The sequence below is a fragment of the Neltuma alba genome, unplaced genomic scaffold (genome assembly GCF_004799145.2).
Source record: "Neltuma alba isolate B1F8T4 unplaced genomic scaffold, ASM479914v2 tig00011340_pilon, whole genome shotgun sequence".
In the NCBI taxonomy this organism is placed as follows: Eukaryota; Viridiplantae; Streptophyta; class Magnoliopsida; order Fabales; family Fabaceae; genus Neltuma; species Neltuma alba.
The window spans coordinates 277373-299113 of NW_021636042.1; the positions used below are offsets into that span (position 1 = coordinate 277373).

Here is a 21741-nt window from a genome sequence, read left to right on the forward strand (position 1 = left end):
TACGGCATATGCACAGCTACATCATCTGCCGGAGAACTACACCACACAATCCTCAAAATCATAACTAAACCGCACTCCTGAGTCCCAAGAATGCCCGATCGAAAGAAAGACTTGAAGATCATCAGCAGTATTTGATGATGAGACATTCCAATCCTAAAATCTAGAACATAAACTATATTTTCCTTCAATACAACTACCTAATACCCAGTATAAACTATTTTTTCCTTCAATACAACTACCTAATACCTAGTACTACTGACTAACCAAATTTGAGTATTGTTGGATCCAAATAAAGGCAGCTCTTTTAGTGTGGTTTTTCCCATCCACAATATTCGAGTTAGTGACCTTACCTGAGAGATATTGAACCCCTTACATTCAACCAAACCGTCACTGTTAAACACGAACTACTTTGGGCTATACTAATTCTTTTGTTAGTCACTGATGACAGCCAACAGATTTTATGTGCCTTTTTCCAACTCTGTTAGTATTTCCTCCTTCTCTCTCATAAAATGGCTGCATCAATCGCTTGGCTTTGCATGAACATACACATTAACAATTTCACTACAAGATTCAGAAGTATACAGAATTTAGTTATATTTGAAATTCAAATGAGTCTTCAATTAAGTACTATGTATAATCGAAATGTACCTCTACTATATTTTACTTATCCATTTTTTTGGGGAGTCTTTTGTTTATATTGTAGTGATAATATTTTAAATCATACTACCTCCGGTCCTTAATATAAGAGCTAGTTCACTAATTTGAGTAGATTAAGAAAACTAGTTTAGTTAGTTATTTGTAACAAATAGATATTGTCTTTCCTAAAATATCCTTGCTAATAAATGTATTGGCTAAAACTATCACTATTACAAGGACTACCTTAGAAAAAAAAAAGGATAAATATAAGAAACAAAGTAGATTGAGATCTTATATTTAGGATCAAAATAAAAGTCAAATGAGCTTTTATATTAAGGACCAGAGGTAGTATATTTTAAACTATATTTGATTATCATTGAGTTTTGCAAATCCATATGATTCACAATTCAGAAGCAAGTCTTCGAATTTTAGTTTCGTACGCACATCACAATGTGACAACTATAGTTAGGACTAGAAATGATCTGAATGCGCAAAGAAAACACACACAAAAATCCCACCCGCATTCATTTTGCAACTAACAAAGTAACACTAATAATTGTCAATTCCTTTTCAATTAATCTCCAATCTAAATAGTTAGATAGACACTTTTAAATATTTATTGGGAAAGACTTGCGCTACTTTTCCATTATCCTCCTTCATTTTTCAACAATTACAAACAAGGAGAAATTATCCCTTTAGTTCAGCCATTGTCACCCATCCAAACAAACCAAGTTTTGGAAAATAAAGAAATGTTCTTCGTTCCTTGTTGATTGTATCACATGGACATGGAAGGCAAAGCCCGGAAACAGGGCAGCAAGTCTGGTAACTTCAAAGCCTAGTTGCTACATAAAATAAACATGCACCATCGCCTCTAGGGTTTAAACAAAATAGAGAATCAGACAATTAGTGTTGGGCCATTGATCAGATGCACTACTCACACCATCACTTTCCTTTTATAGAGGTTATGAGATCCAACACTATAAATAATTTCAGAAACAAGAGTGAAGAAAAGTGTACACACATGTTAAATAGCATATTCAATATAATGAGAAAAATCCCCTTTCCACAGACTATTCAGATCAAACAAAACAACCGGAAGTCTCTAATCTTTTTTTATTTCCTCTTCAATCTCAGAATAAGTGGTACAAAACCATAATGGAAAAGAGGTTCCTAATACAACACTGAAAATTTAAATCACGCCAACACAAAAGTAAGATACTTATCTTAACCACTCAGCCAATCGAACATCTGAGTCAGTCCCGATTCTTCAAACGCTCGATCCGCTGATTCAACTGCTCGATCTTAACAACGAGATTGGTAACGGAGTAGAGAAGCCAGTAGAACATCAAGGCAGCAGCAATAAGGAGAGCATTGCGCTGGCTCTTCATGATGGACTTCTGATGCCGAAGATGCTCGGAAGGGGAACAAGTGTCGGCCTCACAGGAGGGACGAGTCTCGTACTTCCAGTATATGTCCATGAGCAAGAAAAGGCAAAAGGGAACGACAGAGAGGAAAGGTTTGAGAAGATTACGAGTCACAGCGATGAGGCCCTTGCGGAGGCCGTCGAGGCCAGGGATCGTGAGGAGGAGCACCATAATAGCCTCCGCACCCGCTGCGTACCCTAGCACAACCCATTCAAGCGCCATTGATGAGCTCTCTCTTCCGATGCGAATCTACAGAGGTTGAATTTCCGGAAGTAATCCCTCGGATTGACGGGGAAGGGTTCTTGGACCAGAATTCTCTTCATTTCTGGGAAATTCTACTTTATAAAATAATCTATCCCAGTCGTCCATAAGATCTTACGGTGTAGAATTATTTGAATAAGCAACCGAATATTTCTTCGGGACATGTCTATGGGCCACATTAGTAGTCCAGTCCGTTCGTTGTTTTTCTTGCATTAAGCCCGAGAGCAGCCCATTATGATTTATTATGGGCTGGGTTCATTGGGCCATGAATGTATGTATACAGGGCACCTTATATTAAAAAACCACTTGGGCTTGAAATCTGAAAAGATCAGTTCCCCAAAAAACAAATGTTCCCAATCGTATTGTTACCGGGAGGGTTGACCATGGTATAAAAGGACGAGTCTCTTAAGAATAGGTGTGGATGGTTCAGTTTCGGACCAAGGACATGCTGCATGCGGTGGGGTGATAAGAGATGAACATGGAAATTGGCTGATGGGCTTCCAACAGAATTTGGGCTTTGTGGGTTCGACTACAACGGAGCTGTTGGCCATCTGTTCAGGTCTGAAGCTTTGCAAAATGATGAAGCTGTCACAGGTCAAACTTTTCTCTGATTTGCGAGATGCGTTGCAATTACTGCAAGAAGGAGGTGGATCTTCACATCCACTAAGAGAAGAAATCTACGAGACAAGGTCCATCATTTATTCAAATTGGGATCTGGAAATCAATCACTCTCACAGGAAGGCACTTTTGCGTGCGGATCGCTTAAACGCTCATCAGACAACTATGGAGGTGAACCTGATCCAAAATCCATCAGACAACTAGTTTATGTTTTGAGATTTTTCATTCTATCCGCACAAGCTGAAGCTTGCCTTTCTATTACCCAAAAAAAAAAAAAGACGAGTCTTTTACAATGAGTAATTAAGGTTCAAATTCTCATTGAAAAAAATAATCACATTTAATACCTGACGGTGATTTGAACATAATCGCTTCTAAGTATTAACAAAAGAACAAAACAGGGTTAGATTTAGCAGAAAGGGCTAATGTCTCACAACATAGTGAATCAAAGTTCAAATCTCACATTTAGGGGGTGTTTCGGATGATATAAAAGTGCTTTTCAAAGGCATTTTTTTACAAATCGACCTGACGGTGATTTGAACATCATCGCTTCTAAGTATTAATAAAAGAACAAAACAGGGTTAGATTTAGCAGAAAGGGCTAGTATCTCACAACATAGTGAATCAAAGTTCAAATCTCACATTTAGGGGGTGTTTCGGAAGATATAAAAGTGCTTTTCAAAAGCATTTTTTTACAAATCGAGGTAAATTTCTTTACATATTTATTTCGTATACCGTAAAATTATTTTTAAAATCATGATTCTGTTTTCACCCAAATACCCCCTTAATGCCCAATCGTACATCAAATAGAATCACTTCTAATAAAAAAATGCCTATGCGTAGCAAGTTAAAAAAAAAAAAAAAAGGAACAAAAGTTAGTAAAGGTAGTGAAAAATTTACTTATATCTCACAAGGCCAAAAGTTTTAATCAATTTAACAAGAACTTGTTGGAAGGTAATTAGTAACTACTTCTGTAAATACTTATGTCCTAATCTGAGGGAGTCTTCGAAACACAAATCATCTAATGATTCAAAAAATAAAATTATATGCTTTACTCTATTTTTTTTCCTCCTTCAACTTTTCCTCCAGACTCATCCACTTTTGAATTCACTATGTAGGACTTTTCTTTTTCCTCCTTTGTGCGGCCAACATCTAGTTTAGAAGTTAAAGATAGGAACAACTTTCCTCACTCGATGCTTATATATATTTTCCACCCACATCAATCTTTACACATAAGCCATAATATAAAGAAGATAGCTACTAATCTAATAGAATCTTTGCTTTTTCTAATAGAGCCATATTGCAAAAACAATCACAGACCCAAGTGTTGGCCGTTCTCGCTTAGCACCTTTTAAACTTTTCTAAAAAGGCGTGAGATCACATGAAACCAATACACTATTTGTTCATTCATTGGGTAATAATTATCATTATACAATTCACGATTTTGCAGTGGGTTCTGGTAGTTTTTTCATTGTCAAGTTCATTCTTTCCTGATAATGATCATTTCGGAATTTCTAATAATTTATTTGAGATTGATATGTAGACAAATTTATTACAATAACTATAGGTTCAACTTGAGTGATCAAACTGTGATACATTTATACGTAGTTATGGAAAAAAAAAAAAAAAGTTGGGGAAAGCCTTTAATACATTTCATCTGCTTTTAACCGAAAACTGGTATCAGTTGCTTGAGCAAACCGTTTTCATTACTATCTTTGGTATTTGATATGAGAGCTATTAACTAATTTGAGTAGATTAAGAAAATTAGTTAAATTAATTATTTGTAATAAATAAATTTTGTCTTTCCTAAAATACTCTTACTAATCAGTGTCATTTGATGAAGCATTTAATAAGTGCAACTACTACAAGGACTACTTTAGAAAAAATGAATAAATATGAAATACAAAGTGGATTGGAATTTTATATTTAGGACCAAATTGAAAATCAAACAAACTCTTATATTAAGAATAAGTTAAAGCTCTTAGTTTTCTTTGGAAGTCCTATAATTTTTTTGTTCCTTAATTTAAACTTTTCTTATAATAAAATAAATTTTTATTGATACCGTGAGCAAAATCATTCTGTGATCAACTGTGAAGTGCTCTTTGAACAGATTGGATTGAAAGAGGAAAGGGTTTGGGGGAGAATGTTTTTAAAATAATTAGTTCATTAATCATTGCAAACTTATGTGATTTGACATAAATTCTGCCTTTTCTTCATAAATTCTGCCTTTTCTTCAACCAACAAAAACCCTTATACCTTTCTATTTAACATCAAAAGTTAGACGGATGCATGTCATGTTGGTCAAATCATTTGGTGGAAAGTTTAGGAACGAACCATCCTTTCCTTATCACTTCCCATTATTTAGTTCATCTTAAAATTGATTGTAAAGGGAGTATTTAGGAGAAAAAATAAAATATAAAAAGTGAAATATTATAATTATATGATGTTAGGGATTCATGTATAATCATATTCTCTTGTGTGGTTCTGTCTCTAATTATACAAATTAAATCTGTTGTAAAATAAAGTAACTTAAAAGAGCAATGGAAGTATAAACAAGAGAGAATATACACATGAGAGAAAGAGCCTTCTTGTATTATTTCATAACTCAATACAATTATTTATACAAGTGAAATATCATTACATTAATTGTAAATTGATGAAAGGCTTTTACTTTATCATATATGTCATAGTAATTGGAAGTTCCTTTCTGCATACAAGGTGTAAGATTTCTAATTAGAAGTTTTTTAAAGGTTTTTTTGGGTATTCACGTAAGTCAATGATAATTTGACTTAGTACATGTTCAATTTTAAATTAATCAATTCTCAAAAAAAGAATATGTTCGATTACGAAATTCTAGTTAAACTTAATAGTATTCCCACAAAAAAGAAGACACCATGAGAGCAACTTAGAGAGAGAGAGAGTCCCTTGTACCTCAAAAAAGCTTCACACAAAAGAAAACTCATGTCACTGTCTATGTATTATCGCTTTCTAAAAGTTATGTTTCTAATATTTCAGGAGATATCCTAATTATTAGTTGAATGAAAAGTGAAGAATACTTTTTAATACTTAAAAAATTACATTAAAGGGGAAAAAATAGAAGAAGATCGAATAATAACCATGAAAGGCTATATACATATTCTGAGTAGTATATATAGGTCACTATATATGTGTACACATCAGGACCATCAGCTTAATTGCTTCAAATAACATATGTGGCTGTGAAGAAAGAGGAATCATTGATCTTTAATTCTTTTTTCTGCTTTTTCTTCCACTTCCACTACTTTTTCCTTCATCATATCTTTCTCTATATGCCTTCACAGTTATTCTTTATAAAGCTACAGAACTGTGCATTAAACTTTTACAACTAATTCACTGAACATTCAAAAAAAAAAATATGGATTTCGAAATCCACAAAAATAAAACCAAATATTACAAAAAGCTAAGGGTGAGACTTGATACTTAAGGACATAGTAGTTAAGAATCTGGAGCTCAAAACTCTTCAATACTGTCTAGGTCCCATCTTTTTATTTACCACCTGCATATATAATCAAGATGATTAAGCTTAAACATCAAAGTAATTAATTAAACATTTAATTAATTATATATAAGAAATTAAGCATTTCAGAAGTAATTAAACGGACCTTTTTGTGTGCCACAGACTTTGGAGAAGAAGGAAATGAAGATAATGATAAGAGCCACACCAGCAATGAGTCCTATTAGAATGGCCAGTGTCTTCTCAATCTCCTCATCATTTCTGTTGCTATCATCTGATATATGTATCACTCAATTTCGTTCATATGGAGAAATAAATAAATATATAAAAACTTAATTTCATATATAACTAAATGACTTTTTTATCATCCCAATTTAAATTTATATAATTCTAAAAATTAATGGTAATAGTGAAGAAAGATAGAAGAAGACTCACAAGAAATGTATATAAGATAATATGTTCTCTATACATCCAAATTAAACACTAGCAAGTGGCTCTCTTTTCATTCTTTTGATGTAGTGCTTTAATTTCTAGGGATTGGGGAAAACAATTATAATGTTGATATAATTGATTAACGTTCTTGCGGCCCTGGTTTGTTTCTTTGTAGACATAGGATTCTTTATCAATTCGTTGATTAATGGACACCAATTCGAAGTGGGACCTTCTTTGCCTATCTGACGAAATATTATTGTGTAATGTGTATATTTTATATATATGGATTTGGTTTGATTGATTACCTAGCAAAACGGAATTTAATTAAAGTGTATGTCCTTTGACATTAGAAAATGTTTCTAGAATATTTCAATTCAATGGGACCTTTGTTGGGGAAAAAAAATAATACACTTCTCTGGAGGTTATCAGATTATTGTTTGTTTTTTTTCATTTATTCTCTTTGCATTCACATCACAACTTTTTTTATAAGCTACGAATATTCATGTCACACCTATCTTTTCTGGCCGGAAAGAATAACCATGGCTTATCAATTAATAATAGAAAAAGGGGGCCGGAAAAGGTAAGAAATTTATTGAATTTCTGGCACCAACATTTTACCATGCAAATCTTCTTTTATTTTTAAATCCTGTATATTTTAAAATTAATTCAGCCTACAAAAGAATAATAACTGATTATTTTTGTCAAAATAATTTTATATTTACTACTAAGTTAATATAAAATTCTAAAATTATTTCATCTATAAATAAATTATTAAATTTTTTTATATATTTTAAAATTTATTTATATACTATTTCGCCAAACAAAAATATAGTAGTATGATTTAATTGAATAATCTCTAGCGCGAATTTGTAACTTACCACTTCCACCTGGCGAGTGATTCCCACGACCAGAGTATCGCGCGTAGCATTTGGCCAAGTACATCTCCCCCCACGCGCCACCCGAGCACTCCATTCTCAGCCGTTGGATCGCATCGGAGAGGCAATCCTGACACTCGCTGGCACTCAAATCCCCGACGCACTGAGCGACGCCCTGGACATCCCCAGAACTCGTAATCCTGAACGGCCCATCCGACGCTCCCAAAGTAGCCAACACAGCATATCTCCGAGTCAACGAATCAGAAGTCAAACCAATCGACGGTCCACATTTCTTCAGCACCGCAGTCTTGTCCTCCACCCCTAAGAACGTCGTGTTATCATACTTAACGAAGCAGCCGTCCAGCTGCAACGCGCCGCCACAAGCGTCGAGGCAGAGGGTGCCAAGTTGGCTGACAGCCCTTGCAACGCAGCGAGAGCAGTCGGCGCTGGCGAGGTCGCCGCGGCACTGGAAGAGGCCGTAGACGGTGTCCTGCTGGGTGGAGCCTTGGACGGTGAAGTTGTTGTAGCTGGAGAACATGGCTGAGTTGACAAGAGAGGTCAGAAGGGAGTTTACGTTGCTCTCATATGCCGTCCCCGGCATGAACTTGAGCTGCGAGCAGCCGCCGAAGATGAAAGAATCTGTGGCGGAAGCCGACAGGGATATGAAGGTTGAGAACACTAGGAGGAGAAACAAAGGGAGGAAGAGATGAGAGGTTGATGACATGCTTGTGTGTGGCTGTGAAAGAGAGAATTGAATCTGGCAACGGAAGAAGATTGATGTGTATTGTGAAGGGGTGTGTGTGTGTGTGTGTGTTGTGAGAGAGAAAAAAACTTTATGGTTGCTTTTATGTGAATTTACGTAAGGGGGTGAGGAAGTTGATGTGAGTGTATAAGAGTGATGATATGGTTGTGGAAACAAAAGTAGAAAAGGTCGCTAGAAATGGCTACGCACCATAAATTCACAAACCTAATGTGCCTTTACACATATTTTTCACTATTAACCTTTTTGAGACAATAAATAATATTTGTATATGCTATTAGTCCTGTAATGTTTAAACTATTGTGTGATATTAATCAATATAGGCATAATAATTTGAAATATGATTGACTTTATTATGTATAATATTACCTCCACTCCTAATTATAATAGCTAATTAACTAATTTAAGGAGATTAAGGAAAGAAGTTAAATTAGTTATTTGTAATAAATATATGTTGTCTTTCCTAAAATATCCTTGTTAATCAAGTGTATTGGTTAGAGCTACCCTAGTTAGAAGGATTATTTTGAAAAAATATATAAATATGAGAGACAAAGTAGATTGGAATTTTGTATTTAGGATCAAAATAAAAGTCAAACAAGATCTGACCAGAGATAGAATATAATTTGAATAAAAACTGGGGAATAAACTTCTTGGTGCGAAGTGAGAATTAAAACTCACTCAACAATCATATCTAACTCTGTGTAATTCTTTTTAATTTTACGTTGCTAATTAATGTGATGCCTTTTTTGGATGAATAATGTGTGTGGAGGGTGAGTCATCAAAAAGGAGAAGAGAAAGGGAGTGGGGGGTCGGTGATTGTTGTTGACTCCAAAGGCATCAGAAGGGCAAACAAAAGGGTGGTCCTATATATATAGGGCATACCTACTACGTACTATTCTTAGAACACGATTCTCTGATCTCACTTTGATCCTTTGCATGTTCTTCAAGATTATGGTGGGGACCTTTTCATTTGATTGAAATCCCATCCTACTCCAGATCAGTTCTGATTAATAAATAATACTCTCTCTGGTTTTAAATAAATATGAGAATTAATAATGGACAGGTTTATCCTGATCTTAAATATAAAAATCCAATCGGTTTTATCTCCTAAATCCTTAAACTCTCCCTATTGATTTGTATGTACGTATTTAGAGAATTGTCTATTAAGAGTATATTTTTCAATAAAAATGATTCTAATGAATATTTTACAAAAACTAATACACCTATTTCACAAATAAATAATTTAAATAATTTTTTCAATATCTGCAATTTAATTATCCAACTCTTTGTATTTATGATAAAAAGAAGCATCCAATATTAAATAGTTTATTACATTCGAACAATTTATGTTGGTTCACAATAATTTATAAAATTTAGATAGTCTAAATAGATCTGACATGAATAAATTAAATAATCAAAATTAGACATGTTGCCAAGTGAAGGGGGAAGTTTGAATTCCATGTAAAAAGGGTGAGTTAGAAGTACTAGCAATAATGAAGACGAAGAAAGAGGAGGAAGGAAAGTGAAGAGACTACAAAAGTGATGAGTAAAGTGGGTGGGGATGAAGTTTCCAGGCTTAAATGGTTGCATAACATTTGTGAATTAGTGGAAAAGCTTTTGACTTTTATTCAGTTCAGTTTTGTGGGGAAGGAACGATAGCTCCGTTTTGCAACATCTCTCAGATAAGATCTTGATAGCAACCCTTGTTTCTTCCATATGTGGTTCACCTCGCTTCACCAACACGCATCATTTTGAAAAAATAATTTAAAAAAATAACAGCTTATCTATGAAATTTATCCATTGAGCACTAAATATAAACATCTCATTTAACAAGGAATTAAATTTTAATTCGTCATGTCACGAATTAGACCCAGCTCAAATTGCTGATCAATTTTATTTTTTATTCTCCGTGACTAGCCAGCTACGAGATTGGGTGGCGTCGCCATTTTGTAATTGCATGATTAATATATGGAAAATAAAGATTTGGTCTATTTCCATGGGTCGCCCTCTCTGTTATATATAGGCCCTCTTGAATTCTATGGTGGTCTCTATCACTTACTTCTATATAAATATAAATATAAAAAGGATTGCTTAAATTACTTTAAAAGTATCACGAAAAAGCATTCAACACCCTGAAAATTTTTTCAAAGATCTTATATGTCTTGAAAATTTTATTTTATGTATATGTCCTGAAAATTTTATTTTATGGTATTTTTATTCTAAACCATTATCTACCGTTAAATTTGACCGTTAAATACACCAGTCAAATTGCATAATTTAACGGTTAAATTTAATGGTGGATAACGATAAGAATATTTTTGCTACGAAAATAAACTTTCAAGACATGCAAGAGCCAAAAAGAACTTTCAGGCGTTGAGTGCTCCTTTGTCGATATTTTCAGAGTATTTAAACACCTTATCACAATACATAATGAAGAAACTCTAACATATCATATTTTGTTGAGGCATGAATAGTACAATTTATTTATTCATTAACTTAATATTTCAGACAGTATAGGAGGACCCCACTAATTAAGCCAGCTAAATGTATTATTCATAAAATTACTTGCAAGTTCAGGGCAAGTGGATAGGGACACTTTGGATCGGGTGAGTCATTGAGGGTCCACATATTTGAGCTTCTATTGATTTTTAAGGAAATTTTTAGACCAGATTAAAATTGCAAAATTCATATTTTGGATATTATCATCAGAGCTTCGTTTGTTATCATATATAGTGTTGATTACTTCATAGTGTTATATGGTTTTATGATGTGATTCACTTTATGAATTGCTTTGAAGTGATCAACGAACTGTATTATTGTGGCAATTTGCAACTTTTCGGATTTTAAGGATATCCACCTAAGCTAAAAGCTGCATTACATTTTCATCACTAAAAGGTTGCTTTGCCTGAATGATGGAAATTCACATCACTTTGAGATAATGACAACAATAAATATTAATACTCCCACTAATTTTAAATATAAAATCTAGTTAATCAATGTGGTTTTGTCCTGAATATAGTGTTTTGATACATTTTATCCCCTTACTTTCATTAATTTCACACTCCTAGCCTCTCACATTATTTAACACTGATTAAAATATAGGTATTTTAGAGAATATTGTGACAGATAACTTTTACCTAATAATAATATTAAATAATTAATTTAATCAAATTTCTTAATCTTCATAAATTAGGTAATTAGTTCTCTTCTTATATTTAAGACTAACAAGAATATCAGTATAAAATATAAAATTTGTAATTAACAGATTACACTACAACCTATCAATAATACAACCCAATTCATCAAATTCTGAGTATGTAACACACGAAACAATTCACGAATTAAGACCACCACAAACAATTCAAGTGATTGTAGGGTTGCATATGATACATAGAGTATTATATATTTGAAAATTTAATAATTTGATTAAAATATTAGAACGAATATGGCATAATTGTTATTCTTTCAAAACATGGGAATGACAGCTGGAATAAAGAAGGAAGAATACACAAAGTTTCCAGAAGAAAAAAAAGAGTAAATAATAAAGAAACTAGGTGACAATGTGTAAGTTTCATCATGGCTAATTAAGCAGAAAATATAACGCTTTCATTTGTCTGCCAGGCCCCACAATGACCTTCGTGAATGATCCAAAATAATTTAAGATATATGTCTCTGTCTCTTATACTAACAGTAGCCAAGGGGGAGAAAAAGAAGAATCACCTAAGATATAGTTTTTTGGATAAATAAAAATGCATAACTTAACAATAGAAAACTCAGGAAAATCAGTGTCATAATTTATCTTTCACTTTTAAGAAGAGTTACTAAACTTTTTTTTCCCCAGAAAATAAAAGTCCAATTAATTTTAATGAAATTCATAAGTCCATATATATAATATATAATTGATTCCCAACGATAACAACGATCAGTATAAAATATAAAAAATTATTTATTTATACTTCAAATTTATAAATAAAAGTGTGATTTACTACCTCCAATCCTTAATATAAGAGCTACTTAACTAATTTGGATAGATTAATGAAATTAGTTAAGTTATCTATTAATAATAAATATGAGTTAATTTTTCTAAAATATTCTTTCAATCATGACTACTCTTAGATAGAAACCTTCTTGATATATGTAATCAATAGGAATATTTTAGAAAATAAATTATAAATTTAGGAGATAAAGTGGGTTGAGATATTATATTTAGGACTAAATTTAATTATTAATTAGTTTTTATATTAAGGATGAGTGATATTTATTAAATGTAGAATACAAACGTACATAATGCGCTAGCCAGTTTTGGCAGATTTGAGGAAAATGGGGAGATATATAGATTAGGATGTTTCGTTGCGTATGAATGGTGAGAAGTTTCGTAGCTGAAATAATTATCAAAAACGACTGAAGAGTCAATTCAAACGAATGACTCCTTTATCTGGGCAAAGGGGACGAAGCTGATTGCAAAAGCCATAAAGCCACAGACCCAAAAGCATATTTATTATTAATGAATTTCTTTTTATACGCTATTATTCATCTATTTTGGACCTTCTTCTCTATTCAACATTAGTTCGAATATTAATTATTAACAAACTAATTGGTCCGATAGTTTTTATTTGCTTACTCTTATTACGTCTAATTTTACCTATTGAGGGATTTTGTCACTTTTTTTAATTAAATATAAAGAGTAAAATACACTGATCACTTTTCTATTTTATATCAATTACAGAAACCTCTCTTTTATTTTGAAAATATATATAAACCTCCCTTACAGTTAAAATATATGTTACATAAACCTCCTTTATATATTTAAGATTTTATTTCTATCCACCCAAACCGTTACTTGACCTTTAAGTTTGACTTTAAATTATCTTTTTGCCAAAATACCCATTTTTAACTTAATAATTATTTAGACATTTATATTTTCCAAAAACTGTTTTTATAAAATAAAAAAATTATTTTTAAAATTTCTAATGTGGTATAAATTTTATTAATTTTGATCTAAATCATAAAATTTTATATTTTTAATATTCCATCACATTTGTTGGAAATTATTTATTTTGATTTTTTTAAATTGTAAAAACATATTTCAAATACATAGTTTTTGTTTATCGTAAAGTTTAAATGTTATAAATTTAAAAGATTTTATAAATTATTTAAATTTATAATTTTAAACTTTTAAATCAAATCTTTGTTCTAAAAATTTATACATATTTAGTTAAGTATATATATATTTATTAAAAAATTAGTTAAATTTTTACTCTAATCTTTGATGCTTATCTTAACTAAATGAAATGGATGTAATTGTACAAATATAATTTAGAAATTTATTAGAATGAGAAATAAAATAGTAAATAAAATTTATTTTAATATAAATTCAGTTAAAAATAATATTTTAAGAATCTTTTTAGAATATTCCTAACAGTGTTAAATAATTGGACTAAACTATATATTTTTAAAATAGAGGAGAGATCTTTATAATTGATGCAATTTAGAAGTGGAATCAAAATATTTTACTCAATCAAACATAAAAGATGTAAATTGCCATTCAATATAAGACGATATTGGGTCCACTTTAATATGAAAATACTTCTCATGTCTATTCCATGAAAATACGATGCCATATAGATTTTTTTTCCACCATGCCAGAGGGCCAGAAGAATATAGTGCTCTCCAAAATAAATGCATAAATTTTTATGTTAAACTTTTCTATACAATTAATTGACTACATGTCACTTTTCATTAAGACAGCTAACATGCAATAACGCAACGTTTCTTTTTTTTTGTTAATTAGTTTCTCAGTGCCTCTCCCAACCATATTGGTGGGTTAACTACATGCATATTGTGAGAAGTGTTGCATTTCCCAAAAAAAAAAAAACAAAAACAGAAGAAGAAGAATAAATTTTAACCGTTCAATCAATATAAAAAGGTTTATATAGATTTACTTTTCACCAAAAATGAAAAAAATAATTAAATGAAATTTAAAGTTTGCATTAAAATGGAAGTCGTTTTCTGGTCACATCATCAAAGAATCCAAATTCAATTGGGGGAGACAGGAAGGGGGAGGAAGGTCACCTCATCTTGAATATGAAGAAAGCTAACTTGATTTCTGTCTTCCATCCCCCTTTGCATACCTTCGTTGGTTTACATCACTATTCAATTCCCATCTGGGAAATTAATTAATAATCAATCTTTCTTTCTTTCTTTCTTTCTTTTGGGTCTTGTAATTAATTTTTTTGGTATGTGGCACGCGACCAGGCAAGAATAATACAATACTACATTTTGTTACTGTCTATGATCTTTAATATAAAAATTAATTAATTAATTTAAGTAGATTAAAAAAATTAATTAAATTAGTTATTTGTAATAAATATGTACTGTCTTTTCTAAAATACTTTTGTTAATCAGGTGTTATTTAAAAAAAAATTTAGCATGTGCAGTACAAAGACTACTTTGAAACAAATAGATAAATAAAAGAGACAAAGTAGATTATGATCTTATATTTAGAACCAAATTGAAAGTCAAACTAATTTTTATATTAATTATCAGAGCTAGTGTTTCCATAAATCACTGCATGCATATATATATATGGGGCTCTACTTCATGGTTTAATTTACATACAAAAACTTCCAAATCCATTTATCCCATTAATTCGTGTTGATCGAATCTTTCTGTCTCTACGATGATTTATTAGGTCGGCAAGAACTCATTTCCAGTGATAATAATGGCAAAAAGACATAAAAACAAGAGGAATCCGAAACATACAAGATAAAATAATTGAAGCCCTCCCATGCTGCTTCCATGTTTTCTGTCTTTGACGTAATTTATCAGGTAACTTCTTCACGGGTTTGAAAATTCCTGAGGAAATAAAAAGATTTTTTATTTTTTCCTTTTTTATGCAATCGATTATATGCGCATAACTAATTTAACTAAATCATTAATTCGTTTTACTATAGTCTATAGTGATTTCAACAACGTTCCTCACCTTTTTAATGATGACTTTGTTATTTATATTAATAATAAAACATAATATCCCATCTAACTGTAGAGCTCAATTAAAGTCTTTCTTTCTTTCTTTCCGTTTTTTCAGGAAAGGAATTGACGTGTCACTTGTGCGCAAATTCTTGAAGCTGTCTGTAAGCCTGGTCTCTTTTTGGAAATGCCTGGGCTTACTTTTGGGGCACATGACTGGGCCCAATTTTGAGCCAGGGAATTTAAGTCCAAGCCCAATCCGATCTTTGGCCTCCTAATTTTCAACAGTCATCATCATTAAACACCCAGCACATTATTAATTATCACTCCTTTTCATGTCACATAAAGTTATATTCTCTTTCTATATTTAATGTAGGTATTAGATTAAAAAAGTTTAGATAAGTTAGTTAATTATACGAAATACTCATTCGATTCTAAATATAAGACACTTATACATACTAGTATAAGGGTCTTATATTTAAGATCGAAAGAATATGACATGTTTTTCTTAAAACACTATAATCATCTTTCTTAATATCTCATCTCCTTCTTCTACTTGATTATGGTTGAGGGAGTATCCATAGGGATAATTTAGAAAAAACTGATAAATATAAGAAGTAAGTCTTATATTTAATACCAAAATCAATTTAAGAATTATGTTCTATATCAAAAATCGGAGGAGTATTTAATATAAGATCTATTTAGTAGTGCACTTTATATTATAAAATGAGTCTTATATTTAAGATAGGAGGTGTAATAAACAACATTTTCATTTCCCTAAAGCAATTTTATACTACATTTGGTCTTTAATATAAAAATTAGTTGATTAATTTGAATAGATTAAAAAAATTAGTTAAGTTAGTTATTTGTAATAAATAGGTGTTTTTTTTTTTAAAATACTCTTACTAATCAAATGCCATTTGATAAAATATTTAACATGTGTAACTACTACAAAAATTATCATAAAAAAGATAAATAAATATGAAAAACAAAATACATTAAAATTTTATATTATAATCAAATTAAAAATCAAACTAGTTTTTATATTAAAAAACAGAGATATCATCGTTTCACGCATCATAAGTAAGATCAGAATGTTCAAGATGCTATGTGCAGTTGTGCACCACAACCACTGGGATCGGAGACCGGAATGTTAAAAAATTAAAAATATACACTAAAACAGATGAAAGACGCACATTTTTTTCATAATTTAAAAATTATATCTGTGTGCAACTAAATGCGTATATATTAATTTCCAAACAAACACTATAGCGATAAAATCCAAGTTCAAATATACAGATTCAATAACAATGATATACAAACAATGAATTTGAGAGATGAAATTAAATATGGATAAGTGTTTTCATTTAATAATTAACCATGTAATAATTCAGTGCATATTTAATTAATTTTCACTTCTTTTTGTGAGCACTGTGTTGCTTCTCCAAGAGGTGAAAGAGGGTTCCATCATAAACAGCTCGAACTGTGTCTTTCTCCAGCAAACCATCCCTGTCTTTCCCAAACTTATATAATATCTTCCATTCTGCCTCACTTGCAACCCTATATATATTCCACCAATTTCTTAATTAATATTTCAACTTATTTAATTTGATCATCCCTAAAATTCAAAAAGAAAAGAAAGGAAAAGGAATAAATATACATACCATCCTTGATAATCCCTTGGAGCTCTGTTTTCTTTGAGCATTTCTTTCAATTCATTAGCTGTCAAAGCATCTGGATACGTGTGTGCATGCTTGCTGAATATTTCTTCAAATTTTGAAGCCACGAACCTACAATGGATACATAAATATATGTCACATATATATATGACCCAATTAAAATGTAAGATAAATGACACATAAATATTCAAATAAAACACTAAATAGCGAGTAAGTAAAATTCATGTAGAATATAAAAGTCATAACAAGCTAAATTCATAATATATTATGAGTAGTGCAATTTATTTTTTAAATTTGATTCTCCACCATATATGACATTCAATCAGTTGTATTAATAGCACACTAATAATAATAACGACAAATTTTCAATTGCAATATTTTATATGGGAACACACACACACATTTGGAGGAATAAAAGAAAGAAGAAATCAAATACTACCTCCAGTTCTAATTATAAGAGCTAATTGACTAATTTTAGGAGATTAAGAAAATAAGTTAAGCTAGTTATTTGTAATAAATAAGTGTTGTCTTTCCTAAAATATCCTTACTAATCAAATGTATAGGCTAAAACTATCATTATCAAGAGAACAACCTTGGAAAAAAATGCATAAAAATGATAGACAAAGTAGATTGTGGTCTTATATTTATGACTAAAATAAAAGTTAAACGAGATCTTATATTAAAGACCGGAGGTAGTACCTTCCTTCCTGATCATAGACTCCCGAGTCGCTGCCATGTTTGCCAAGTTTGATGTTCTTAACTTCAATGGGAAGCAGTGGAGAAGGAAATTTCCCCTACATCGTCAGCATCATAATTTTTAGATAATTAATTATTTTGCATGATAAATATTTAATTAATTGACTACACGTACATGCATGACCAATTATTGACTGTGCATCAATTAATATTTTATTTCTTTAATGTGTTATTATTTGATTGCCATTCGTTTATTAATAAGAACAACATCCTTAGATCACAAGGCAGGAAGCTAGAAGTATCTTGATGAAGTAAGCTCTAATAATTTCGTAGAAGCACCTTGCTTTCCGCAACTTTTTTCAATTTCATATATTAAATCCAGATCTACATATGAAAAGAATCCTGTGTATCTTTAGATGATAGAATTAAGAGACCATATAATTTATTTTTAAGGTTAGCACAATCATACATACTCCTTATTAATTAAAAACTAACAGAGAACATAAGTAAATCTTTGGGTGATAGAATTCATGTAATTTAAATTTACCGACCATACTCCTTAATTAGTTAAAATTATAAAATGATCTCTCAGATGTAAGAATGATGTTTTTGTTCTCTCTCTCTATATATATATATATATATATATATATATTTATCGTGACAAATGTAGAATTAAGTGAATGAAGACGACATTGTAATTTGAGAGAAATAGTAAAAACGATGTTTAAAAAGAGGAAGAGTAATTAATTAAGATGGAAAGGGTAATTAATTAGGAGAAGTACAGGACGAGTTTTGAAACTGAGGCTGAAGTGAATGAAAGCCGCACTTGCAATGGAGACGAAGACGCCAGATCCAATTGCTCGAAACCCTGTGAATTAAATGAACAAACACAAATATTTGCCGTTCATTGAGAATAATTAAGGAATTAATTAATTACAAGATACTCCTCCGGTCCTTATTATAAGACCCAATTTGACTTTTTATTTGGTCCTAATTATAAGACCCAATCCATTTTCTCTCTTATATTTATGCATTTTTTTCCAAGATAATCCTTCTAATAATGATAGTTTTAGCCAATATACTTAATTAGCAAGGATATTTTAGGAATAACAACACTTATTTATTATAAATAACAAACTTAACTTACTTCCTTAATCTCCTCAAATAAGTCAATTGGGTCTTATAATTAGGACCGGAGGAGTATTAATTAAAGGAGAGAATTAAGAAGGACATACCTATGGGAAATATAATAAAAGAAAGAAAGAAAGAAAGAACGAACCTTGGAAAGTCTCGGAGGGGTAAATGACACCATCTTTGTTCCTATCAAAGAACGAAACGTGCTTCTGCAGCACGCTTTGTTCCTCACCGCCAACTCCTTCTGCTTCAGTAATCATAATATAACCACATAACCAGTTTATAAACACTTAAACCACACACATATATATAAGAGTCGCCCAATAGCTTATACTACCTCCGATCCTAATTATAAGAGCTAGTTGACTAATTTGAGGAGATTAAGGAAGTGAGTTGAGTTAGTTATTTGTCCTAAATAGGTATTGTCTTTCCTAAAATATCCTTACTAATCAAGTACTCCTCCGGTCCTTATTATAAGACCCAATTTGACTTTTTATTTGGTCCTAATTATAAGACCCAATCCATTTTCTATCTTATATTTATGCATTTTTTTCCAAGATAATCCTTTTAATAATGATAGTTTTAGCCAATATACTTAATTAGCAAGGATATTTTAGGAATAACAACACTTATTTATTATAAATAACCAACTTAACTTACTTCCTTAATCTCCTCAAATAAGTCAATTGGGTCTTATAATTAGGACCGGAGGAGTATATTGACTATAACTATCATTGTTAGAAGGGTTACTTTGGAAAAAAAATATATAAGTATGAAAAACAAAGTGGATTGGGGTCTTATATTTAGGATCAAAATAAAAGTCAAACAGGATATTATATTAAAGACCGGAGGTAGTATATATATAGCGGAGATAAGGATGCATCTATATATACCTTGTGGAGTTAATAAGGAAGAAGAGGAAGCCATGGACTGATCAGTGAGCAGCCAACAGACGGAGAGAAGAGATGAAAGCTCAAAGAAGAACAAGTGGTATGAATTGGATTATTGGAGTATGTGTATGTGAATGTGTGTCTGTATATATATACATATATATATGTCGATGTACATACATAACGATTTCTCTCTCACACACACACAGACACACAAATAAAGATTTGTGAAATCAGGTGGGTTTTCAACGATGGCTTTTATTTAAGGGAAAATGACAATAAAATACCACTTCAATTCCAAAAGGACAAATAAGGGACCTGAATAAGCAAAATGACAAGGAGGTCACTGGGAACCAATCTGGAATTAATATTTTCGGTGAAAAGACCGAAATGCCCTTAAGATGTTTGAAACTTGAGGAGATGGAGAAAAGGCGGAAACCGACTCCTCGGCGAAAACAACACCCCACTCGACGAAAGAGGAACTGCTTCCACTCAGCGAAAGCAACCCCCACTAAGTGAAACAGGAACTAGAACTACCTCGCCCAGTCGACGAAAGCAACCCGCCGACCCGACGAGAGCAACCCACCGAAACAGAAAGTGCCCCCACTCGGCGAAACCAAATCGAAGGTCCTCTAGTAACGAAAAAGCGGTCGCCGAAATCACATTGCCGCCGTCGCTTTCGAAATTAAACAGGTAGGGAACTTGAATATTGTTGTTCATTCGATGGGTCCCCGAAGCTTAAAATGTAATTATGCAGTGATGCTCTTTGTGGTTCCGTCTTTGTTGTTCCCATAGAAGTTGCTCTAGGACGAAAAAAGTTGTTTCCATGTTATTGCTGATGTGTTTGGTTGTGTACATATTTGGAAATGATTGTGATTGATAGTGTTTAATCCATTTTGGGTGGCCTTTAATTGGAACAGGGGATTGCTTTTGTTGTGGGGATTGGTTTATTTTGATTTGAAGGAAAAGAACAAAATGGAAAGGATAGTTTTGTCGGTGTTATTTGACTTTTCTAAAAAGAGTATAGCTTTCTATGTGGAGAGGGTGGGATTTTAAGGAAGTAGAATTCCACTAATTTGGTCTGCATGCGCGGCAATGACAAAGTTACTTTCATTTTCATTGAATGGTTTAGGGTGAAAAGTTTGTCCTTGCGTGGGTAAAATTTGCAAAGGTTATCCTGTTGTAGTAATTTAGCAAGCAGTAATTCTATTAGCCGAGTAGTAAATTTGATGAGGTAAGTAGTAAATAGTACTAGCGGGTTTGGTTTTGAAATAACAACTGTTGGTCTGAGAAGGACTAAATTTGTGTTGGCAATGATTACATTTGTTAAGTGATATGTTAATGAAATTTACAACATTAATTAGAGTAATTGACTACATTCGGCAATGGAAAATAATAGATTTGGTAAGGGAATGACAACATGCTTGTGATGCAAATTCAATTGAGTGGACAATGATATTGAGGTGATATATTACTGAAATTTACTACATCAGTCAATGAAAGTAACCAGATTTGTTACGGGAATAACAACATTGTGGTGATGCAAATTCATTGAACTGTGCAATGGTTTTGTAGGTCATGTTAATGAGATTTACTACATTTATTAGTGGAATTTACTACATTAGTCAATGAAAGTGACCAGTTTTGCTAGGGGAATAACAACGTCGTGATGCGAATTCATTTGACTATGCAATGGTTTTGTAGGTCAGGTTAATGAGATTTACTACATTTATTAGTGGAATTTACTACATCAGTTAATGAAAGTGAGCAGATGCAAATTCGTTTGAGTGTGCAATGGTTTTGTAGGTCACGTTAATGAGATTTACTACATTTATTAGTGGAATTTACTACATCAGTCAATGAAAGTGAGCAGATGCA

The 21741-nt window shown here is 31.8% G+C and overlaps 3 protein-coding genes across 3 annotated transcripts; all 3 read right to left on the reverse strand.

Moving 5' to 3' along the window:
• Positions 1-1638: 1638 nt before the first annotated feature.
• On the reverse strand, positions 1639-2356 carry LOC114712212 (uncharacterized). The gene has a single exon (XM_028896695.1). The coding sequence runs from the start codon at positions 2280-2282 to the stop codon at positions 1890-1892; it is 393 nt and encodes a 130-aa protein (XP_028752528.1). The 5' UTR covers positions 2283-2356; the 3' UTR covers positions 1639-1889.
• Positions 2357-6042: 3686 nt separating this feature from the next.
• LOC114712183 (plasmodesmata-located protein 6) lies at positions 6043-8577 on the reverse strand. The gene is made up of 3 exons (XM_028896651.1): positions 7739-8577; positions 6577-6702; positions 6043-6470 (listed from the first exon to the last, which is right to left on the reverse strand). Exons 1-3 carry the CDS (start codon positions 8457-8459, stop codon positions 6460-6462), a joined length of 858 nt encoding a protein of 285 aa, XP_028752484.1. The 5' UTR covers positions 8460-8577; the 3' UTR covers positions 6043-6459.
• Positions 8578-16739: 8162 nt separating this feature from the next.
• LOC114712175 (probable peroxygenase 5) lies at positions 16740-19948 on the reverse strand. Its single transcript, XM_028896644.1, has 6 exons — positions 19867-19948; positions 19119-19217; positions 18622-18707; positions 17843-17937; positions 17129-17254; positions 16740-17024 (listed from the first exon to the last, which is right to left on the reverse strand). Exons 1-6 carry the CDS (start codon positions 19898-19900, stop codon positions 16877-16879), a joined length of 588 nt encoding a protein of 195 aa, XP_028752477.1. The 5' UTR covers positions 19901-19948; the 3' UTR covers positions 16740-16876.
• Positions 19949-21741: the final 1793 nt, after the last annotated feature.

Coding starts and splice junctions, on each gene's coding strand:
- LOC114712212 (XM_028896695.1), bottom strand. CDS start 2,282: ATGGCGCTTGAATGGGTTGTGCTAGGGTACGCAGCGGGTGCGGAGGCT.
- LOC114712183 (XM_028896651.1), bottom strand. CDS start 8,459: ATGTCATCAACCTCTCATCTCTTCCTCCCTTTGTTTCTCCTCCTAGTG. Junction 6,703..7,738: donor TCACTCGCCAGGTGGAAGTG/GTAAGTTACAAA, acceptor TACATATATCAG/ATGATAGCAACAGAAATGAT.
- LOC114712175 (XM_028896644.1), bottom strand. CDS start 19,900: ATGGCTTCCTCTTCTTCCTTATTAACTCCACAAG. Junction 19,218..19,866: donor TTCCTTATTAACTCCACAAG/GTATATATAGAT, acceptor TTACTGAAGCAG/AAGGAGTTGGCGGTGAGGAA. Junction 17,938..18,621: donor TCAGTTTCAAAACTCGTCCT/GTACTTCTCCTA, acceptor CTGACGATGTAG/GGGAAATTTCCTTCTCCACT.